At 32.7% G+C, this 17,073-nt stretch overlaps 1 protein-coding gene across 2 annotated transcripts in view; it reads left to right on the top strand.

Moving 5' to 3' along the window:
- HGF (hepatocyte growth factor) overlaps nucleotides 1-16,231 on the top strand; it is a 70,874-nt gene extending 54,643 nt beyond the window's left edge. For both annotated transcript variants that reach the window (XM_050782812.1, XM_050782811.1), the window contains exons 13-19: nucleotides 4,567-4,605; nucleotides 5,839-5,935; nucleotides 8,730-8,804; nucleotides 9,667-9,807; nucleotides 10,330-10,436; nucleotides 10,529-10,674; nucleotides 13,639-16,231. In XM_050782812.1, the coding sequence (XP_050638769.1) occupies nucleotides 4,567-4,605; nucleotides 5,839-5,935; nucleotides 8,730-8,804; nucleotides 9,667-9,807; nucleotides 10,330-10,436; nucleotides 10,529-10,674; nucleotides 13,639-13,815 (782 nt within the window). In that variant the 3' untranslated portion in view covers nucleotides 13,816-16,231. The remainder of the gene's footprint in view (nucleotides 1-4,566; nucleotides 4,606-5,838; nucleotides 5,936-8,729; nucleotides 8,805-9,666; nucleotides 9,808-10,329; nucleotides 10,437-10,528; nucleotides 10,675-13,638) is intronic.
- Nucleotides 16,232-17,073: the final 842 nt, after the last annotated feature.

Here is a 17,073-nt window from a genome sequence, read left to right as displayed (position 1 = left end):
CAGTGATATAAAGTAATATGTATTGAGATGGAAGTGTGTCTTAAATATGTTATTGAGTGAAAAATCCTTTTTATAAAGCTGTGCCAGTAGAAAGAGACCATTTTACTATACTATGTATCTGTAACTCTATTGTTTACAACAAACATCCTTTACCACAATGTTAAACCACATTCTCTTTAGAAAGGAAATACTTTTATAGTTTGATAAGAACTTTGTTTTAAGAATGTTTTTCTTGTGAGACCAGCCAGTAGTAGCAAGTTCCTTGAGAATAGCAGCAAAATTGTCTACTCTAAAAAGAGAGATTAAATTGAAGAAATAATATGTTGCTTTTAAAAAATGAAATACAAACACAAGTCTATGTTTTTCTAGAATTTCTGTCAAATTAAAGTGGTAAATTTCACCTTAAATGGAAATAACAGTTGTGTTTTATGAAATTCTAGCATTAAAGGCAAACTTTTAAAATACGATGTTAATCAAATCTACCTCTAATTAAGACTTGGAGCTGCTCCGTCTATTTTTAATAGGTTGGGAAATTCTCTATAAGAATAAATAACTAAATATATTATATGCTTGCAAATAAATGGCATTTCTAATAAGTTTATTTTCATATTATCAGCCATGATCATAGCCTTTCAAACTAATTTGTTTTCCTAATGTTCTTCACTTTTCCCATATTAAGGTTGACACAGCCCCAATGTTAATACTAAAAGAAACACACCTACCTTTTCAGAGAATGCCATACAAAAATACTTACAAATTATTAAAAGATTATTATCTTTCTAAGTCCTAGTTTTATAGCACTATGCTTTTGTTCACTCTCTATGTTTAAGACTAATGGAGGCTCATAAAATAGACAATGGTGTAGGAAGAAGGAAAAAGGCAATTATCTGCCTTCTAAAACAGGTTATTTTGCTTCCTCTACAGATTTCCAGACTTTTTAAAGACCACAGCAGCTCTATCTAGCACACATGCATGGTTAACAGTGAAATGTCCTGTAGAATCTCAAGGCACTGTGATTTGGTTTATAATCACAAACCAAGGGAGCCAGGACTCTAATAATTTACAAGTTTTCAAAAAATTTTTTCAACTAATATTTTTAAACTAAAAGTAATGTGCTGTTGAAAGATTTGAGGGGGTTACTAGTATTTGATTAAATGCTATTGCAGATAAATCATTTTATTTCAAGGTATACCACACATTAATTTCAATAAAGATTTTTACACTGTCATTTTTCTAACTAATATTTATAGCCAGGATTTATTTACATTTTCTCCCTGGTGAAAGGGTAATAATATTTATCTTTAGAAGATTTGAGTTCTTATTATTTATATAACTGCAGAGACTATATAAATCATTTTCACACTGTAAAATTCTCTTACAAAATATGTAAAGGTTTTTATTCTTTTTTCTAACATGCTTACAAAATAATATTTTACATATTTTTAAGTTTATCAAATATGCAAACATAAAAATGAAGAGATGCCTATATGATGAGTATACACAGACACAGTTGGTATACTATTTTAGAAAAATCTTAATTAACTACCAAGAGCGTAGTGGTTAAGAACTTCAGTCCACATTTCCTAAGAATGCCAGACCCATCACTTTTAAGTATCTTGGGCAAGTTACTAAACCCACTTAGGACTCATATTTGTATTTGCGATATTTTATAATAAAAGTACCTATTATATGGGGCTATTGTTAACAGTGTCTGTTGCATAGTAAACAGTCAAAGCCTTAACTTCCATCTCTGTTTTCATTTATTCATTCACTATTGTTAATTGAGCTGCTGTTGTGTACAAAGCCATATTTAACAGACTACATTTATAAAAATACAAACGTTGCTTCTTAATTTCAAATAGTTCATAATATAGAAAGGAGACATTTGTGTAAACAATTACAAAGCAATATAATCATGTAATATGTATGTATTGACAATATATAAAATGAGAATGTGAACATAGATTTCTCATGGAGAAATACATAATGTTTGTAAACTTTTGAAATTGAGTTAAAACTTTAAGAAGAGTGGGAGAAAGTTTTCTTTATGTTTTCAGAAAAAGTCCATGTTTGGTTCTGAGGCCATACAAACACACACACACACCCCCCTACTCTTCCATAGGTAAAACTTTTATCATTGACATGTTTTCTCTCTTCAAATTTAAGTTGAACCAATAAAAAATAAGTATTGTATCACATATATTTTTTAGACATGAGTCTGAAAGTAGTGTGGTATAGATAGTGTAGTATAGATAGGGTGAAAGTAAAGGAAGAAAAGTGAGAATAGTATTTGGTAGTGAAATGGAAAAGGCCTAGAAAGTAGTTTTTCAAGTTTTAATCCAGGTATGCAACAGAAGAACCTAGGATGCTTGCTAAAAATTAAGAGTCCAGCTACCAACCCAGAATCCCCAGAAATTTAATTTTAAAAGGTATTTCAGTTTATGCTAAAGTGTGAGAAATATTGGATTAGAGAAAGGAAAACATATACATTACTATTAATTATTAAAATCCCAAATTTATAGTATCTACAATTTTTTTTTTTTTTTTTTTTTTTTTTTTTGAGACAGAGTCTTACACTGTCACCCAGGCTAGAATGTAGTGGCACGATCTCGGCTCACTGCAACCTCCACTTCCTAGATTTAAGCGATTCTCCTGCCTCAGCCTCCCAAGGAGCTGGGATTACAGGTGCCTGCCACCACACCTGGCTGATTTTTTGTATTTTTAGTAGATTCAGGGTTTCACTGTGTTGGCCAAACTGGTCTTGAACTCCTGACCTTGTGATCCATCCGCCTCGGCCTCCCAAAGTGTTGGGATCACAGGCGTGAGCCACCTCGCAAGGCCATATCTACAAATTTTTAAAACTAAATATATTGTAAGATACAATAGTTAACTAAGCACTTTGTAGACCTATTAGCTTAATGCTTACAAATAAGAGACTTAATATACAAGTAAAGATAGAACAGTCTTTCTCATCACAAAATAAGAAATAAATATCTACTTATTTAACATTTTCAAGTATTTGACTCATGTGGAAAACCAATATCCTTGATGTTTTTGTTACCATAGTCGGCCTCAATCTTAACTCATACTTATGAACTAAAACACTGTCCTCAGCTAACTGACAAACCCTCCTCTAGGATAAGCTACAGGGAAAGAGAAATGATGAATTTTGTATGTTCACCATTAACCTATTCATTTAAAATATCTAGATCTGGAAAATGAGCATAAATAAGTATATATTAATTCTCACAACTATCATCATAAATAACAATCACATTGGTGTCTATTACAAAGGAATCCATATGCATTATTGGTTTGTTGCTGGCTTATTTGAGCTCAGGGCATTTCCAGGGATTAACAACCATCTGGGTCTAAACACTGCCTAACTGAACTCTATGCCATCAATTCTGAATAGTCAGACATTAAGCTCCAGGAAATGTCTTGTGTCTCATTCATTATAGCATAAGTATTTCAAAATCCTCACATCTTCCAAGCCTTTCTCTTATTTGTGGCAATTAAGTCCCAGTAGAGATGAAAAAGTAGTAAGCTACAGGTTTTAATTAGAATTAAGTTGTAGTTTTCAGTGTTCTCTTTTTTCCATATTTTTTTACTAGCATCTGGAAAAAACAACCCTTGAAATATTCAATTAACAAAGCATAATTATATGGTGTTACTACTCTTTTTCCACTAGTGACATTGATTTCTATCTTCTAGAATCCTTGCAGAGATTTATGAAGTTTGTGTAGTTGCAATTATCCTTAACCATATAAAACTAAAAGTTTTCAGAAAAAAATTAAATGATTCAAATTACAGAAGCAAAATGGCCTATCAATATGAAGAGTCCAAGTAGACGGTAATGAACATGAGTGCTATTCAATGGAATGTTCATTGTGTAGGATGTTGGACATCCTGGTGGATCGAGGCAGCTCCTTGATGACGGCAATGTAATTCAAATGGCCAGTGATCATTCAAACACACACCTGAGAGCTTCCACAGTCATAAAATAGGGCTCTGCTCATATCACCTAGTACCAGAGGGCATATACATACGATATTATCCAGTAAAAATGATGCATAATTACTCAAAACAGTTTACATTTCATCTCTGAATAAAATGTCAAGAATTTTAGTAAATTGGCCAGATGTGGTGGCTCATGCCTAGAATCCTACCACTTTGGGAGGCTGAGGCAGGTGGATCATTTGAGGTCAGGGGTTTGGGACCAGCCTGGCCAATATGGTGAAATCCCATCTCTATTCAAAATACAAAAAGTAGCTGGGTGTGGTAGTGTGTGCCTGTGGTCCCAGCTACTTGGGAGACTGAGTCAGGAGAATCGCTTGAACCTGAGAAGGGAAGGTTGCAGTGAGCTGAGATAGCGCCACTGGACTCCAGCCTGGGTGAGAGAATGAGACTCTGTCTCAAAAAAAACAAAACAAAACAAACAAACAAAAAAGAATTTTAGTAAATTATTGAATTCATTGATACTTGGATTTTAATATATATTTTGTTTTATATAACAGATATATGCATGTATGAATTATGTATTTAGCTACACATTTATTTTTACAGGTGAAGGTGATACCACACCTACAATAGTCAATTTAGACCGTAAGTAATCTTTCACAATGTGAAGTATATTCTGAGTCTCTCTCTGAGTGTCAGAAATGTCATTATTTCTTTCAAAGAAAATTATCTATATTAGCTTTCATTATAAAAAGTTAATCTATTTATTTTTACTTTTTAAAATATATTTTTCTATGCGTACGTGTAAAGGAGTTTCAAAGGCAACTGCATACTGAATATGAAAATTCAATTCTCTTTCAAAAAATCTATAAGATGGTATATGTGATTTTGAAAAGAGTGTTTATATTTATTTCTAATTTGGGGCACAATGTATATAACGGAACACCTTTATATATACTATGCTTTAATAAAATTAGGATGCTGAAATCAGGAAGAATGAAACCCGAAAGTTGGAAAGTTATTCAGTGCCTCCCTTCTACTCTGTTTGTAAACTTCTCTGCAGGCCCTACAGTCCAGTGGGCACGAGATGACACAATCTGAGATATTCAGTTAATCCTCAGTTTAAGAATCTGTTGGCGGCCACTTGTATTTTATTTTCACATATCTCTTGAGCTGAAGGAAGTTACTCAAGTGTTTTTGATTTAAAATACCACCTGCTGTGCCCCAGGCTCAGGAAGCAAATGGAAATCTATTCTAGACCATGGACAGAAGTAGAGAGGATAAGGCGAGGAGCACAGAGGAGGGTCAGGAAAACATTTACTCCAATGAATTTTGTATTATGTCTTTGGACATAAGGATTTGAATATAATAATTATATCATTTGGATATGATTTCAATAAATCAAATGTTGGCAAGACATATCGAATAAATCTACAATCTAACTGTACAAATTCAGAAGTAATATCCAAGTAAAGCTTGGTTTTGTTTTTTTCACTGAAGCTATTGATTTCTACTGACCTTTAGAAATAATCGTTGTAAATAACTTTGGTTTATTTTATGTTGAAGGTGGTGAGGGATTAGATCTGAGGAGCTCGGTGTTAGTGGATTGTGAGCAAAGCCACTGTCACTATCATGGCAATCCTGTCTGCTTTGAGTTGATTTGTTTTTCTGAGTTACTCAGCTTCTTAGATGAGGATGGCATGTGTTAAGGGCTTAATATAATGCTGTGGTCATATAAAACTACTCTTTCTCCAAACTGTTCTTTGGACACAATAAGAATAGTTACATTTATCTAATTATCATTGCATTTAAGAAAACTAAGAGGCACTGATTATTTCAAATTCCTATTTTAAAATGTTATGTTTGGTCCTGTTTTAGATCCTGTAATATCTTGCGCCAAAACGAAACAACTGCGAGTTGTAAATGGGATTCCAACACGAACAAATGTAGGATGGATGGTTAGTTTGAGATACAGGTAATTATTAATAGATGCAAATCATGCATATCCAGAATATGTGCAAGAGTCATATTCCCCAAAATATGGACACGTGGTCGTGAAGGTTGTAGCCGCTACGGGGCACCTGGGTGAGGCAGTAAAAGAGGAGCCTGATCACATTCTGCTTGCCAAACTGTAAGCTCCGGACTGCAATCTGTGCCTCCAGAGGTAGTGCCTTTTTAAATCTTCACAAAGGTCCCATATGTGTTGGCATTGTCCCTGATTCCAAGGGACACTTTGGTTCTGATTAAGCAAAATATTATTGAAGCCCTATTATTACCATAGTAGTTATTATACTTGTTATTAAATTTCCAATCTAGGATATTATGGGTTTATTTTCTAATATGTTTAAGCATGATCATGTCAAAACATTTATTTTTGTTTTTAATTTCTGACTTTTTCCTTGTCAATCAAAAGAAAAGTGGCGATTTTAAATTCTAGAGCATTTTATCATTACAAAAAGGCCAATAGTTAAATAGTCGTGATATTACAATAATCAGTGGGGATACAAAATTCTTGACATATCTATTTCTCAATGCTCTTAAGAATCAATGATATGTTCTACATAAAATCACTTTGCAAATCATATTGTTAGAGAAAATTAAGCTTAATAATTATGTCATAAGAATTAAAGATTGAAAATATTAGTTAACTTAAAATCTGATCTTAGAACTTTCATATACTACATATATTATTCTGTATGTTAATCGGAATGCTAAAATATTTATGTTTTGGCTATCTCTATCAGAACCTCGCCATGCAACACACCCCAAGGTACATCTGAATTTGAGCACATTGTCTCTTGTTTTCTAGATACCTCACGTTTCTTCCTCCAAGCCTTTATTTTGTTGTTCCCACAGCACATGTGGCTTTCTTCCTCCATGTTTTATACCTGAAAATTCTTTCTCCTTCTTCAAATTTCAACCTAAATATCCTCTCTTTTAGAATACCCTCCTGTTCCCTCACCCCTAGCCTCCTAGAGTAGAGAAAAAGAAAGTATGTGTGTTACTATTATTAAATCACAGTGACATTAGAATAGAGACAACTTGAAACGTAAGTCCTTTTATGAATAAACCAATTATTGGAAAGCAAGAGTTTATATCATTTGATATATGTGACTTTAGATGACCATAATGTTGTAGGAGATGGCCTGAAGTTCTTTTATAGTATACCCTTTTCTCAAGGAATGGCTCATCAGATTTTACAAATATTTATGCCAATAATTGTCGTATAGCTGTCCTAGGTGTGTAGTACTAAAACAGAATTGTGAAACTAACCAGAATATTAAAGCTGAGTGTGCAGTATGAGGATTTAGTAAAGACTCTAGAATTCTGTTGGAGTGTTTAATTTTCTTAATTATAGAAAATATTTCAAGAGGCCAAGTGTGGTGGCTCACACCTGTAATCCCAGCAGTTTGGGAGGCTGAGGCAGGTGTATCACTTGAGGTCAGGAGTTCAAGACAAGCCTGGACAACATGGTAAAACCCCATCTATACTAAAAATACAAAAATTAGCCAGGCATGGTGGCGGTGGCACATGCCTGTAATCCCAGCTACTGAGTGAGAGTCTGTCAAAAAAAAAAAAAAAAAAAAGGAAAAAAAGAAGGAAGGAAAGAAGGAGAAATCTTTCAATAATCCACATTTGAGTTAATTGGTGATTCTTTGCTTTTCTTATAACCCCAGAGGATAAAAGAAGACATGTATTAATACTTCTAAATTATTTTTTCTAGTAAGAGAATTCACAAGGATACTGCTTTGGTCATCTCCATTTTTGGAGAAGCAGGTGAAGCTATTTTTCCATCAGATTAGAGTACTGTAAATTTTTAGTTTTTTTCCTTTTTAAATCCAAGTTCTTAGCAACAACAGCTGCTTAGTTATTCTTCCAAAACTCATACCGAGAAGGATAGAAATTAAAAGTCAATATATATTCTTATCCTCCTGTGTGGTAAAGGCCATAAATAACTGCGGTCTCAGTCTGAGAATCTTCTAGTATTACCCTCTGAAGCACTGAACCTCTGTACTCTTTGGAAATGTAAATTGTGAAAAGTTGTACTTTTTCCATGTCTCTGCCAAAAAAGAATGGATTTACAGATTTTGGATATCATCAAATAAATGTACTAGTACTCATCATACTCTACAAATATTTTACAATTTCCTAAATGATTTGCCTCACAAAATTGTTTTACTTTAGAGATGAAATATTATATTCCTGATCTTATACTGGAGAAAGTAATTTATTCAGATTCGGTTATATTTTAAGTTAATATATCAAAACTACATAATGGTAGTAGAAGAAGGAAATAGTGCACAAATAAAATTGCTACCACTGGATGGTTGTCAGGGTTCAAATAGGAACTCAACTTTGCATTTTTAATAAGCAAACACTGAATTTAAAATAGGTTCACAGTTTTAAAAAATTATAATTATTCTATGTTTGTAGCACATACTTTCCTCACAAGGATAGATGCACATACACATGAATGTGTACGTTCGGGATGGCTATTGATGTGTAATAACTGAGTTCTTTAGACTACACAAAAGTAAAATTGATTTCATAAATTTGTAGTCACATTATGAAAAAAAGTTCTAATGCTACAATCACCAAATATCACCCTTCAGATAAAAGAACTTCTCATTTTATCCCAATTGGATTAATTTATATATTTTCTTCTGCAGTGCATTTATTTTTAACAAATGGAGCCACAGGCTTTGCATTAATTGGCAGTCACTCTTTCTGCACAGATGTTACTTGTTTCTCTTTCCTCTTTTTCACAGAAATAAACATATCTGCGGAGGATCATTGATAAAGGAAAGTTGGGTTCTTACTGCACGACAGTGTTTCCCTTCTCGGTAAAGTGTTTTTAAAACTAGTATTATTTTGAGCCTTTAAAATTTATATGTCTTCCACTTTGCTCTTAAGGTTATAATATGTATTCATTTTACAGAGATTCACCAGTGGGGTGAACAAATTATTTTATTTTTAGAATTTGGCTTACAAAACTTACTTTGACGTCACTGATATTTACAAGACACTACTTCAGTTCACCTCTTTTCACAATTAGCATTACTCTCAGTTGGGGAAAAATTTTGCTAGAATTATGTAAATATTTTATATCCCAACTTTCTACTTGTACCCTATATTTCTAGATATAATTCTTTTTTTTTTCTAAATTATCAATAGGCTTTTTCCAATCCTCACTGCTTCTTTCTCCTGTAGAGTCAGCCTCAGGATCATCCTGGGCATAATTTTCAATGAAAATTGGCCTAAGGAAAAGATAAAGAGGCAGCATTCGTAAACTAACTTCCTGCTTCTCAGCAAGGTCACCTTGATTTTGTTTGTAGAAAACTTCAACACCTGTTACCAAACCAAATATATACACAGCTGATATAAACAAAACAAAATTTGCAGAGAAAAATGTAATTCATGTAAAGTGCTTTACCTGAGCATTTTTCACAAGTGACTTACTCTAGCAAGCATAAGCAAGTTTCTAAAATAGTCATTTAGAACATCAGCAACTTAAAAGCCTCTTTCTGCTTACGTATGTTTGTAGTATTCAGAATCTCCCATAACAAATGTGTTGCTCTTTATTATACTATGAATCAAATTTTAAATTTAGGTTATGTGCCTTAATAGTCTAAAATAACAATAGATAGGAAAAATACTACAGAATTTGGAATTACTATGTTTTACATTTAAAGTTGTTTCCTTCAGAGACTTGAAAGATTATGAGGCTTGGCTTGGAATTCATGATGTCCATGGAAGAGGAGATGAGAAACGCAAACAGGTTCTCAATGTTTCCCAGCTGGTATATGGCCCTGAAGGATCAGATCTGGTTTTAATGAAGCTTGCCAGGTTAGTTACTTTAGAAGATTTTGTATTTTTCACCTGGACTAGAATTGTTGGAGCATTTTCTTCAGCTGTGTGGCAGTTGTTTCTCTCTCATGCAGATGCATTATAAACATATGTCACATGCTATATATATGTATATATGTGTGCCTGTGGGTCTCTCTGTGTGTATATAGAGAGAGGTATTCACAAAACTGTAAAAAATGAATAACTAACATTGGGTCAACAGTCTGATCAGTCTGTTTTAAAATAGAAACTTAGCAGTTATTTGATAACTTTCTAATGTAAAATAATTCTTTTAAAAAATAGCATTGACCATTTATTCTTAAATATTGGCAAATACATGACTCATTTCTTTACTACCTATTCCAAATTTCATCAATACATTTGGACATTCCCACTTCTTTTTTTAATAAAGAAACAGGACTTCTCTGTAAATGCCATATTAAACATGAACACTACATTTAATATGTTAATTTTGTGTTGAATCCAGTTGAGAGTATTTACCATTTTATTTTGTGTTTTCAGACCTGCTGTCCTGGATGATTTTGTTAATACAATTGATTTACCTAATTATGGATGCACAATTCCTGAAAAGACCAGTTGCAGTGTTTATGGCTGGGGCTACACTGGATGTAAGCTAGTTTTCAAAAGATGAGGCCATATTTATTTTATTTTTGTTTCTTACTTTTCTCATCTTATTGTATGTTTTTTTGCATCAATCTAGTGATCAACTATGACGGTCTATTACGAGTGGCACATCTCTATATAATGGGAAATGAGAAATGCAGCCAGCATCACCGAGGGAAGGTGACTCTGAATGAGTCTGAAATATGTGCTGGGGCTGAGAAGATTGGATCAGGACCATGTGAGGTAAAAAGGAAGTTCTTTCATAAGGAGGATGTGATTAATAGCTTAGTGTTTCATGGGGTTTTTTTTTTTGTTTATTTTTCTCAAATGAAAAATGTTGTATACCAACCTGTTCTAGGAGAGAGGAATTGGGAAAATTATCTCTGTAATATTCTGCATTTCTTTAACTAAACAGTGAGATAATCAATGTTTTATTAGCAGCAAACTATGATGACATTTGTCACTCAAAAATCAATAAGTGTGTAGATCCGGAACTCCAAGGGAGAGCTATTCAAATGAGAAGTGTCCAAATCAGTTAAATCAATAGTTTGCATTTTTCTAATGTTTTTCTAAATGTATCTCATCTTCCCAAATTATCTCGAAATGAGCTCCACAAGTTATATCATTTAGAGATGCCTGGCTTTAAACTTTAAAATCTCTTTTTGGGTAAGCTGGTCTCTCTTTTGCTCTCTCGCTCTGTGTATGTGTTTAAACATTCTGTTTTAAAAAGCCCAAAGGTCAAAGTTTGTGACTTTATGAGCTTGGACATTTCATTTGTTAGGCAACTGTTATTTCAGCTTGGCAATGTTCCTATCCCTATTTTACATAGACAAGCTGTTAAGCTGTTAGTTTAATTAGCTTTTGAATGTGAGAGACATGTTCTCCAAGCTTCAGGGCTGTGGGATTGTGGAATGCTGTGTGTGGCAAAGGATGAAATGAGTTCAATGATAGTGAAATGTCCTTTGATATATAGGAAAATGCATGCTGTAAGTATGGAACATAAATATGTATTGAAATGCAAGTGCTATACACCTTGCTCTGAGATTTTATTTCTGAAAAGAAGAGAAAATGTTTACTGTTTACTAAGTTAGTTTTTAGAACTGCTTAAAAATGATATGGTTAGAAACAGATTACATGTTTATAACCAGTTTCAAATTTGTTGCCTTTCTAGTAAATCACGAACAATGAAACCGTTGTTCATTACAACAGGGGAAAATTTACTAGGAGAAAGAAATGACTATACTTTAAAAAGAAAAAGCAATAAGCATCCCGGAAACACAGAAGTTTCTAAGTAGACCCAACCTTACAGATCATCTAATTATTGTCATTACCAAAACCAATTTGACAACTGCTTTTGAAGAATAGCCTTTAATCTGGATTATCAACTATATATTCTTCATTTCCCTTCTTCAGCTTGATTTATTCATCTCTGTCTACTATATGTGTTGTTTTTAACCTTATTGATAAGACTTGACCTCAAATAGATTCTGCCACTTCTAAAAAATGTATTTATCCTCCAGAATGTTTTTAAAAATATATATGTCACTGACATTTAAATCAAGGCAATTTAACCACTGAAATAAATTTGAAGGAGATACCTCCCAAATGTTTGTATAATAGCAGTAACATCATATTTAGTGAAAGTTTCCAGAGTAAATTACTTCGAGGAGTTTGTGTCAGTAATCACTAGTGCATTTGTTTAAAAATCAGTTTTCTTGGACAGGCACGATGGCTCACATCTGTAATCCCAGCACTTTGGGAGGTCGAGACAGGCGGATCACGAGGTCAGGAGATCGAGACCATCCTGGCTAACACAGTGAAACCCCATCTCTACTGGAAAAAAAAAAAAAAAAAACAAAAAATTAGCCGGGCGTGGTGGCGGGTGCCTGTAGTCCCACCTACTTGGGAGACTGAGGCAGGAGAATGGCATGAACCCAGCAGGCGGAGCTTGCAGTGAGCCGGGATCACACCACTGTACTCCAGCCTGGGTGACAGAGCAAGATTCTGCCTCAGAAAAAAAAAAAAAAGAAATCAGTTTTCTTTCCTCAGCTGGCATAGTTTATGCAAAGTCTCTTGGAATAAACTATTTTTCTTTACTGTTTAATATTCTGCTTTACCCCTAACTTGGTTTTCCCCATCATAGAATGCCAATGTCTCTCTTCTTTCCCATTTGAATCACAGAAGTTAATTTTGCAGCGGTTTCCCCCGTCGCTGTTGGGGGAAAATTAAGGTAGTTCCAAACACTCTTATGCATATAAGGATACCAAAAGCCAGCCATTGCATTCTTAGGAGGCTACATGGTTCATGAAAGTGGTGCAGCACAGTTGTACTGGTTATATGTAACAATAAGTGCATTGTTTATTTATATTGGCTTATTATATATTTTTATATAATTATATGAATAAATAAAACCATAGATGAATATATGAATGCATATATATATATAACACAAATAAAGCTATCTGTTAATCTTCCATCTATCTCTATCTGACAATGCAACGGGCTTACCATATAAGAAATGCCATGAAATCACAGGACATCCTATAGAAAGGAGGGTATAAAATATAAATATAACTATGTTAACTACTAATACCAGCAGTAAGTGGAGGAATACTCCTTGCTTGGAAAAGCAATTTCAATTAACAGAATTATTTTATTGACTACAAGTTTTTTATTTAACTTGTTAAAATCATCTGGGGCAGGATTGGATGAGGCAAATAAAAAAAGGTTTAGAAATAAGATAAAATATAATGCAGTTTAATTATTAAAGTTATATGATTACAAGTTATTTTCTTTTTTACTTGTATTTTTGCACATGTTCCAAATTTTCTATACTGAACATAAGAAGATTAAAATAAATATAAAATCTACCTTATTAAATAGGTACCAATGGTTATATGTTAGTCTGCATCCAACAAAGGCAGAGCACACTTAAAAGATGATTGACTATTTTGGAAAAGGCAAGTCATTTTAGGAGAATACTACACATAATAGAACACTTTAAACTTGGTATTATCTCAGTCTTGGCTAATTCAGTAGAAAGTCAACAAATGGTCTAGTACACTAATTTTTATATCTTCATATTTCGGTTGCAGTTATTCTCTTTTTCTGTATATATCTCTGAGATGCAAATCTATATACGATAATGTTAATGAACTATTTTTTAAATTCCTAATAATACTTTGTTTTTGTATGTCTTACTCCTAGGGGGATTATGGTGGCCCACTTGTTTGTGAGCAACATAAAATGAGAATGGTTCTTGGTGTCATTGTTCCCGGCCGTGGATGCGCCATTCCAAATCGTCCTGGTATTTTTGTCCGAGTAGCATATTATGCAAAATGGATACACAAAATTATTTTAACATATAAGGTACCACAGTCATAGCTGAAGTAAGTGTGTCTGAAGCACCCACCAATACAACTGTCTTTTACATGAAGATTTCAGAGAATGTGGAATTAAAAATATCACTTACAACAATCCTAAGACAACTACTGGAGAGTCATGTTTGTTAAAATTCTCATTAATGTTCATGGGTGTTTTCTGTTGTTTTGTTTGTCAGTGTTATTTTGTCAATGTTGAAGTGAATTAAGGTACATGCAAGTGTAGTAACATATCTCCTGAAGATACTTGAATGGATTAAAAAAACACACAGATATAATTGCTGGATAAAGATTTAGTGGGAAAAAAATCAATTAATCTCTCTAAGCTGCTTTCTGAGGTTGGTTTCTTAATAATGAGTAAACCATAAATTAAATGTTATTTTAACCTCACCAAAACAATTTATACCTTGTGTCCTTAAATTGTACCCTATATTAAATTATATTACATTTCATATGCTATATGTTATAGTTCATTCATTTCTCTTCACCATGTATCCTGCAATACTGGTACACGAACACACTTTTTACAAAACCACATACCCATGTACACATGCCTAGGTACACATGTACATGCACTACAGTTTAAATTATGATGTACTTAATGTAACCTCTAAATATTTTAGAAGTATGTACCTATAGTTTTACCTCAAAAAAATAGAAATCTCTAAAGACCAGTAGAAATATTAAAAAATGATGCAAAATCAAAATGAGTGGCTAATTCTCCATACGTAATCTGCAGATGATCTTCTCTGGTTGACATTTTACGTGTGGCCATCACCCCAGGTTAAATAACACCTAATCTAGGTGTTTACATGTATTCAATATCCTAGTTTGTTTCATGTAGTTTCTAATTCTTAAAGGAAAGAGGGTAATAATTCTATTTGTGTAATTTGTTTCCTCCAAACTTAAGGCCACTTATTTACACAAGATATTTGTATGTCTACTTTCCTAAAGCATTTCTTCAGTGCTCAGATCAGTGTCTAATTGAAGAAGATTAAAACTGCTTTGGTCATTAAAAACGTATTTAAATAGGTTAATTCTAAGAATTGCTGCTGTGATTGACTTCTAGCTCACTGCCTTTAAATTTTAAAAAATTTAAGAGGAAAATTTTCATGTCTCCAAAGTTTTATAAATACCCTTCATCAAGTCATGCATTAAAGTATATATTAGAGAAAAAAAAATACTTTTCTCAACCTGGAAGATTTTAGCCTAATAAAGTTTTTTTGAAGTAAAAGAAAACTTGTAAAGGGAAAGAAACTAGTTTGTCTAAACTCTGTATTCATTTTTTTTTTTTTTGAAGTACAGTGGAATCTGTTGAATCAGATATTTTATCAAGATATCTTTATTTTTTCTTATTTCATTTTACAAAGATCACTCCCAATGCCATATGTAATAGACATTTAAATTTCATGTTCTGTATAACAGCCAAATGATCATATTTATCATTGTATTTGTCATGTTTAGCTAAAAATCATGTATTGTTGAGAAATAGAATAACAAAAAGTAATAGGATAGGCTTTGAATTTTTGCAAAAAATCTTCCTGTACAAAACATCTTTAAAAATAATTTTTTGAGTGGTGTGAATCTAGTATTCCCATTTCTCTGATTTAGTTTTCTTGAGTGATTTTTATCAAGGCTAAGTCCCCAAATGATTCCCTAACAACTCTTTAGAATACCGTTTAATCTGGACTAAAATGGTTTTAAGTTTATGGAGAGTTTAGTCCACAGAACTAACTGGACTTCTGGCGGCAAGTCCAGAAATGCTTATACAAAATTTTTTTTCATAATAAGATATGTGCTGGTATCAAGGAACTTAAAGTGGAAGCAAAAAGACATCCAACTAGTTGCTAGTCTCCATCATCTTATCTGATTGTATTTCTCTTTTCCTTATATAATACACCATTTTCATAAGAACACCTAGAAATTTCAAGAGTATATTGCCAAAATATAAAGTATATTTCATAGTTTCTTCTGGCTGAACCAGTGAAATTTTATTGTTGCATATTAATGATATTTTTTAAACTTTTATAAAAATTGTCATACTTTTAAATACTCACATTTTAAAAATACTTCTTTTATGACTCTTCCTCTAAATTTCCTGGAAATACAGATAAAGATTAGCTAGATACAAGATGCAGCTAAGTATTTAGACATTTTGAGCCCAGTATTTTTCATTTTATTAAAGGCTAAAAACAATACCACCAATAAATCATCAAACAAACTGTACAAAATAATTCTGTCTTTGGGAGGCTCCTTTTGTGATAGAGGGACATGGGTGGAATTGACAATGAAAGTTAGATGAACAAGGTCCGTGTTATTTTAGGTAGTAGAACAGGGTAGAGTCATGTCATTATTTGCGGGCGGAAGATACTATTTACCACGTGTTCTTTGCTGAATAAATTATTAAACATTTTTAAAAATCCAATTATCCACTTTATTTTGTGTCATTGACAAAAGGATCTTTTAAGTCAGAGGTTTCAATGTGATTTTTGGTTTGGCTGTTTGAATAATGGTTATGTACTGTTATAATTGTAGACATTTTCTCATGTCTACCAGGAATTGAAGTGTAAAACTAAAATATTTTTCATAATGCCTCTGCCGTGCGGAAGGAATGATAATCCTTTTGTATACTTCTTTAATTTTATTGTAAAATGTGTAATGACTTTTACCTATATGCTGTGGGCAGGTCCTCAGTAAAATCTATTGAGTCAATTTCTAGTATTAACAGGCTTTTGCTTGCTATCTAAGTGTTTCAAATTATGGGAAGTGTGAGACACTGGAAGGCAAGAAAATTAACAATAATGGCATGTGATAGCAAAATTGTATTTCACTTATTCCTGTGAATATTTCTTGTTGGTACCAATGGTACTGTACAAAGTGAATGTTATAGCCACAACATTCTCTTGAAAAGAACACTGTCAAGAAGTGGGAAATTGCTGTCAGGCATTTCGTTGTTGTTTTTAAACTTTTTAAAAAAGAAATACTGGTTTTGCAAGATAGAGATCATGAGGTAAAGAATTTTAATAAGCTCTTATACTAAAAAGCCTTAAATCGATATACTGAGATTCAAAACATACTATTATAATCAATTATATCCCATATATGTAGGCAAACTCATTTAAAAAATAAAATTAATTTTGGTAAAAGTACATAGTGTTTGTTTTTAAAATACATAATTTTAAAATAAATCGCTTGTCATGATAAAGTCCAAAAAGAAGTTATCTTTCAATATTCAACTAAGTTTGGAGCTAAGAATTTACTA

This window comes from Macaca thibetana, chromosome 3 (genome assembly GCF_024542745.1).
Source record: "Macaca thibetana thibetana isolate TM-01 chromosome 3, ASM2454274v1, whole genome shotgun sequence".
In the NCBI taxonomy this organism is placed as follows: Eukaryota; Metazoa; Chordata; class Mammalia; order Primates; family Cercopithecidae; genus Macaca; species Macaca thibetana.
The sequence above is the reverse complement of the archived record's forward strand: the minus strand, read 5'-3'. Positions and strand labels throughout refer to the sequence as shown.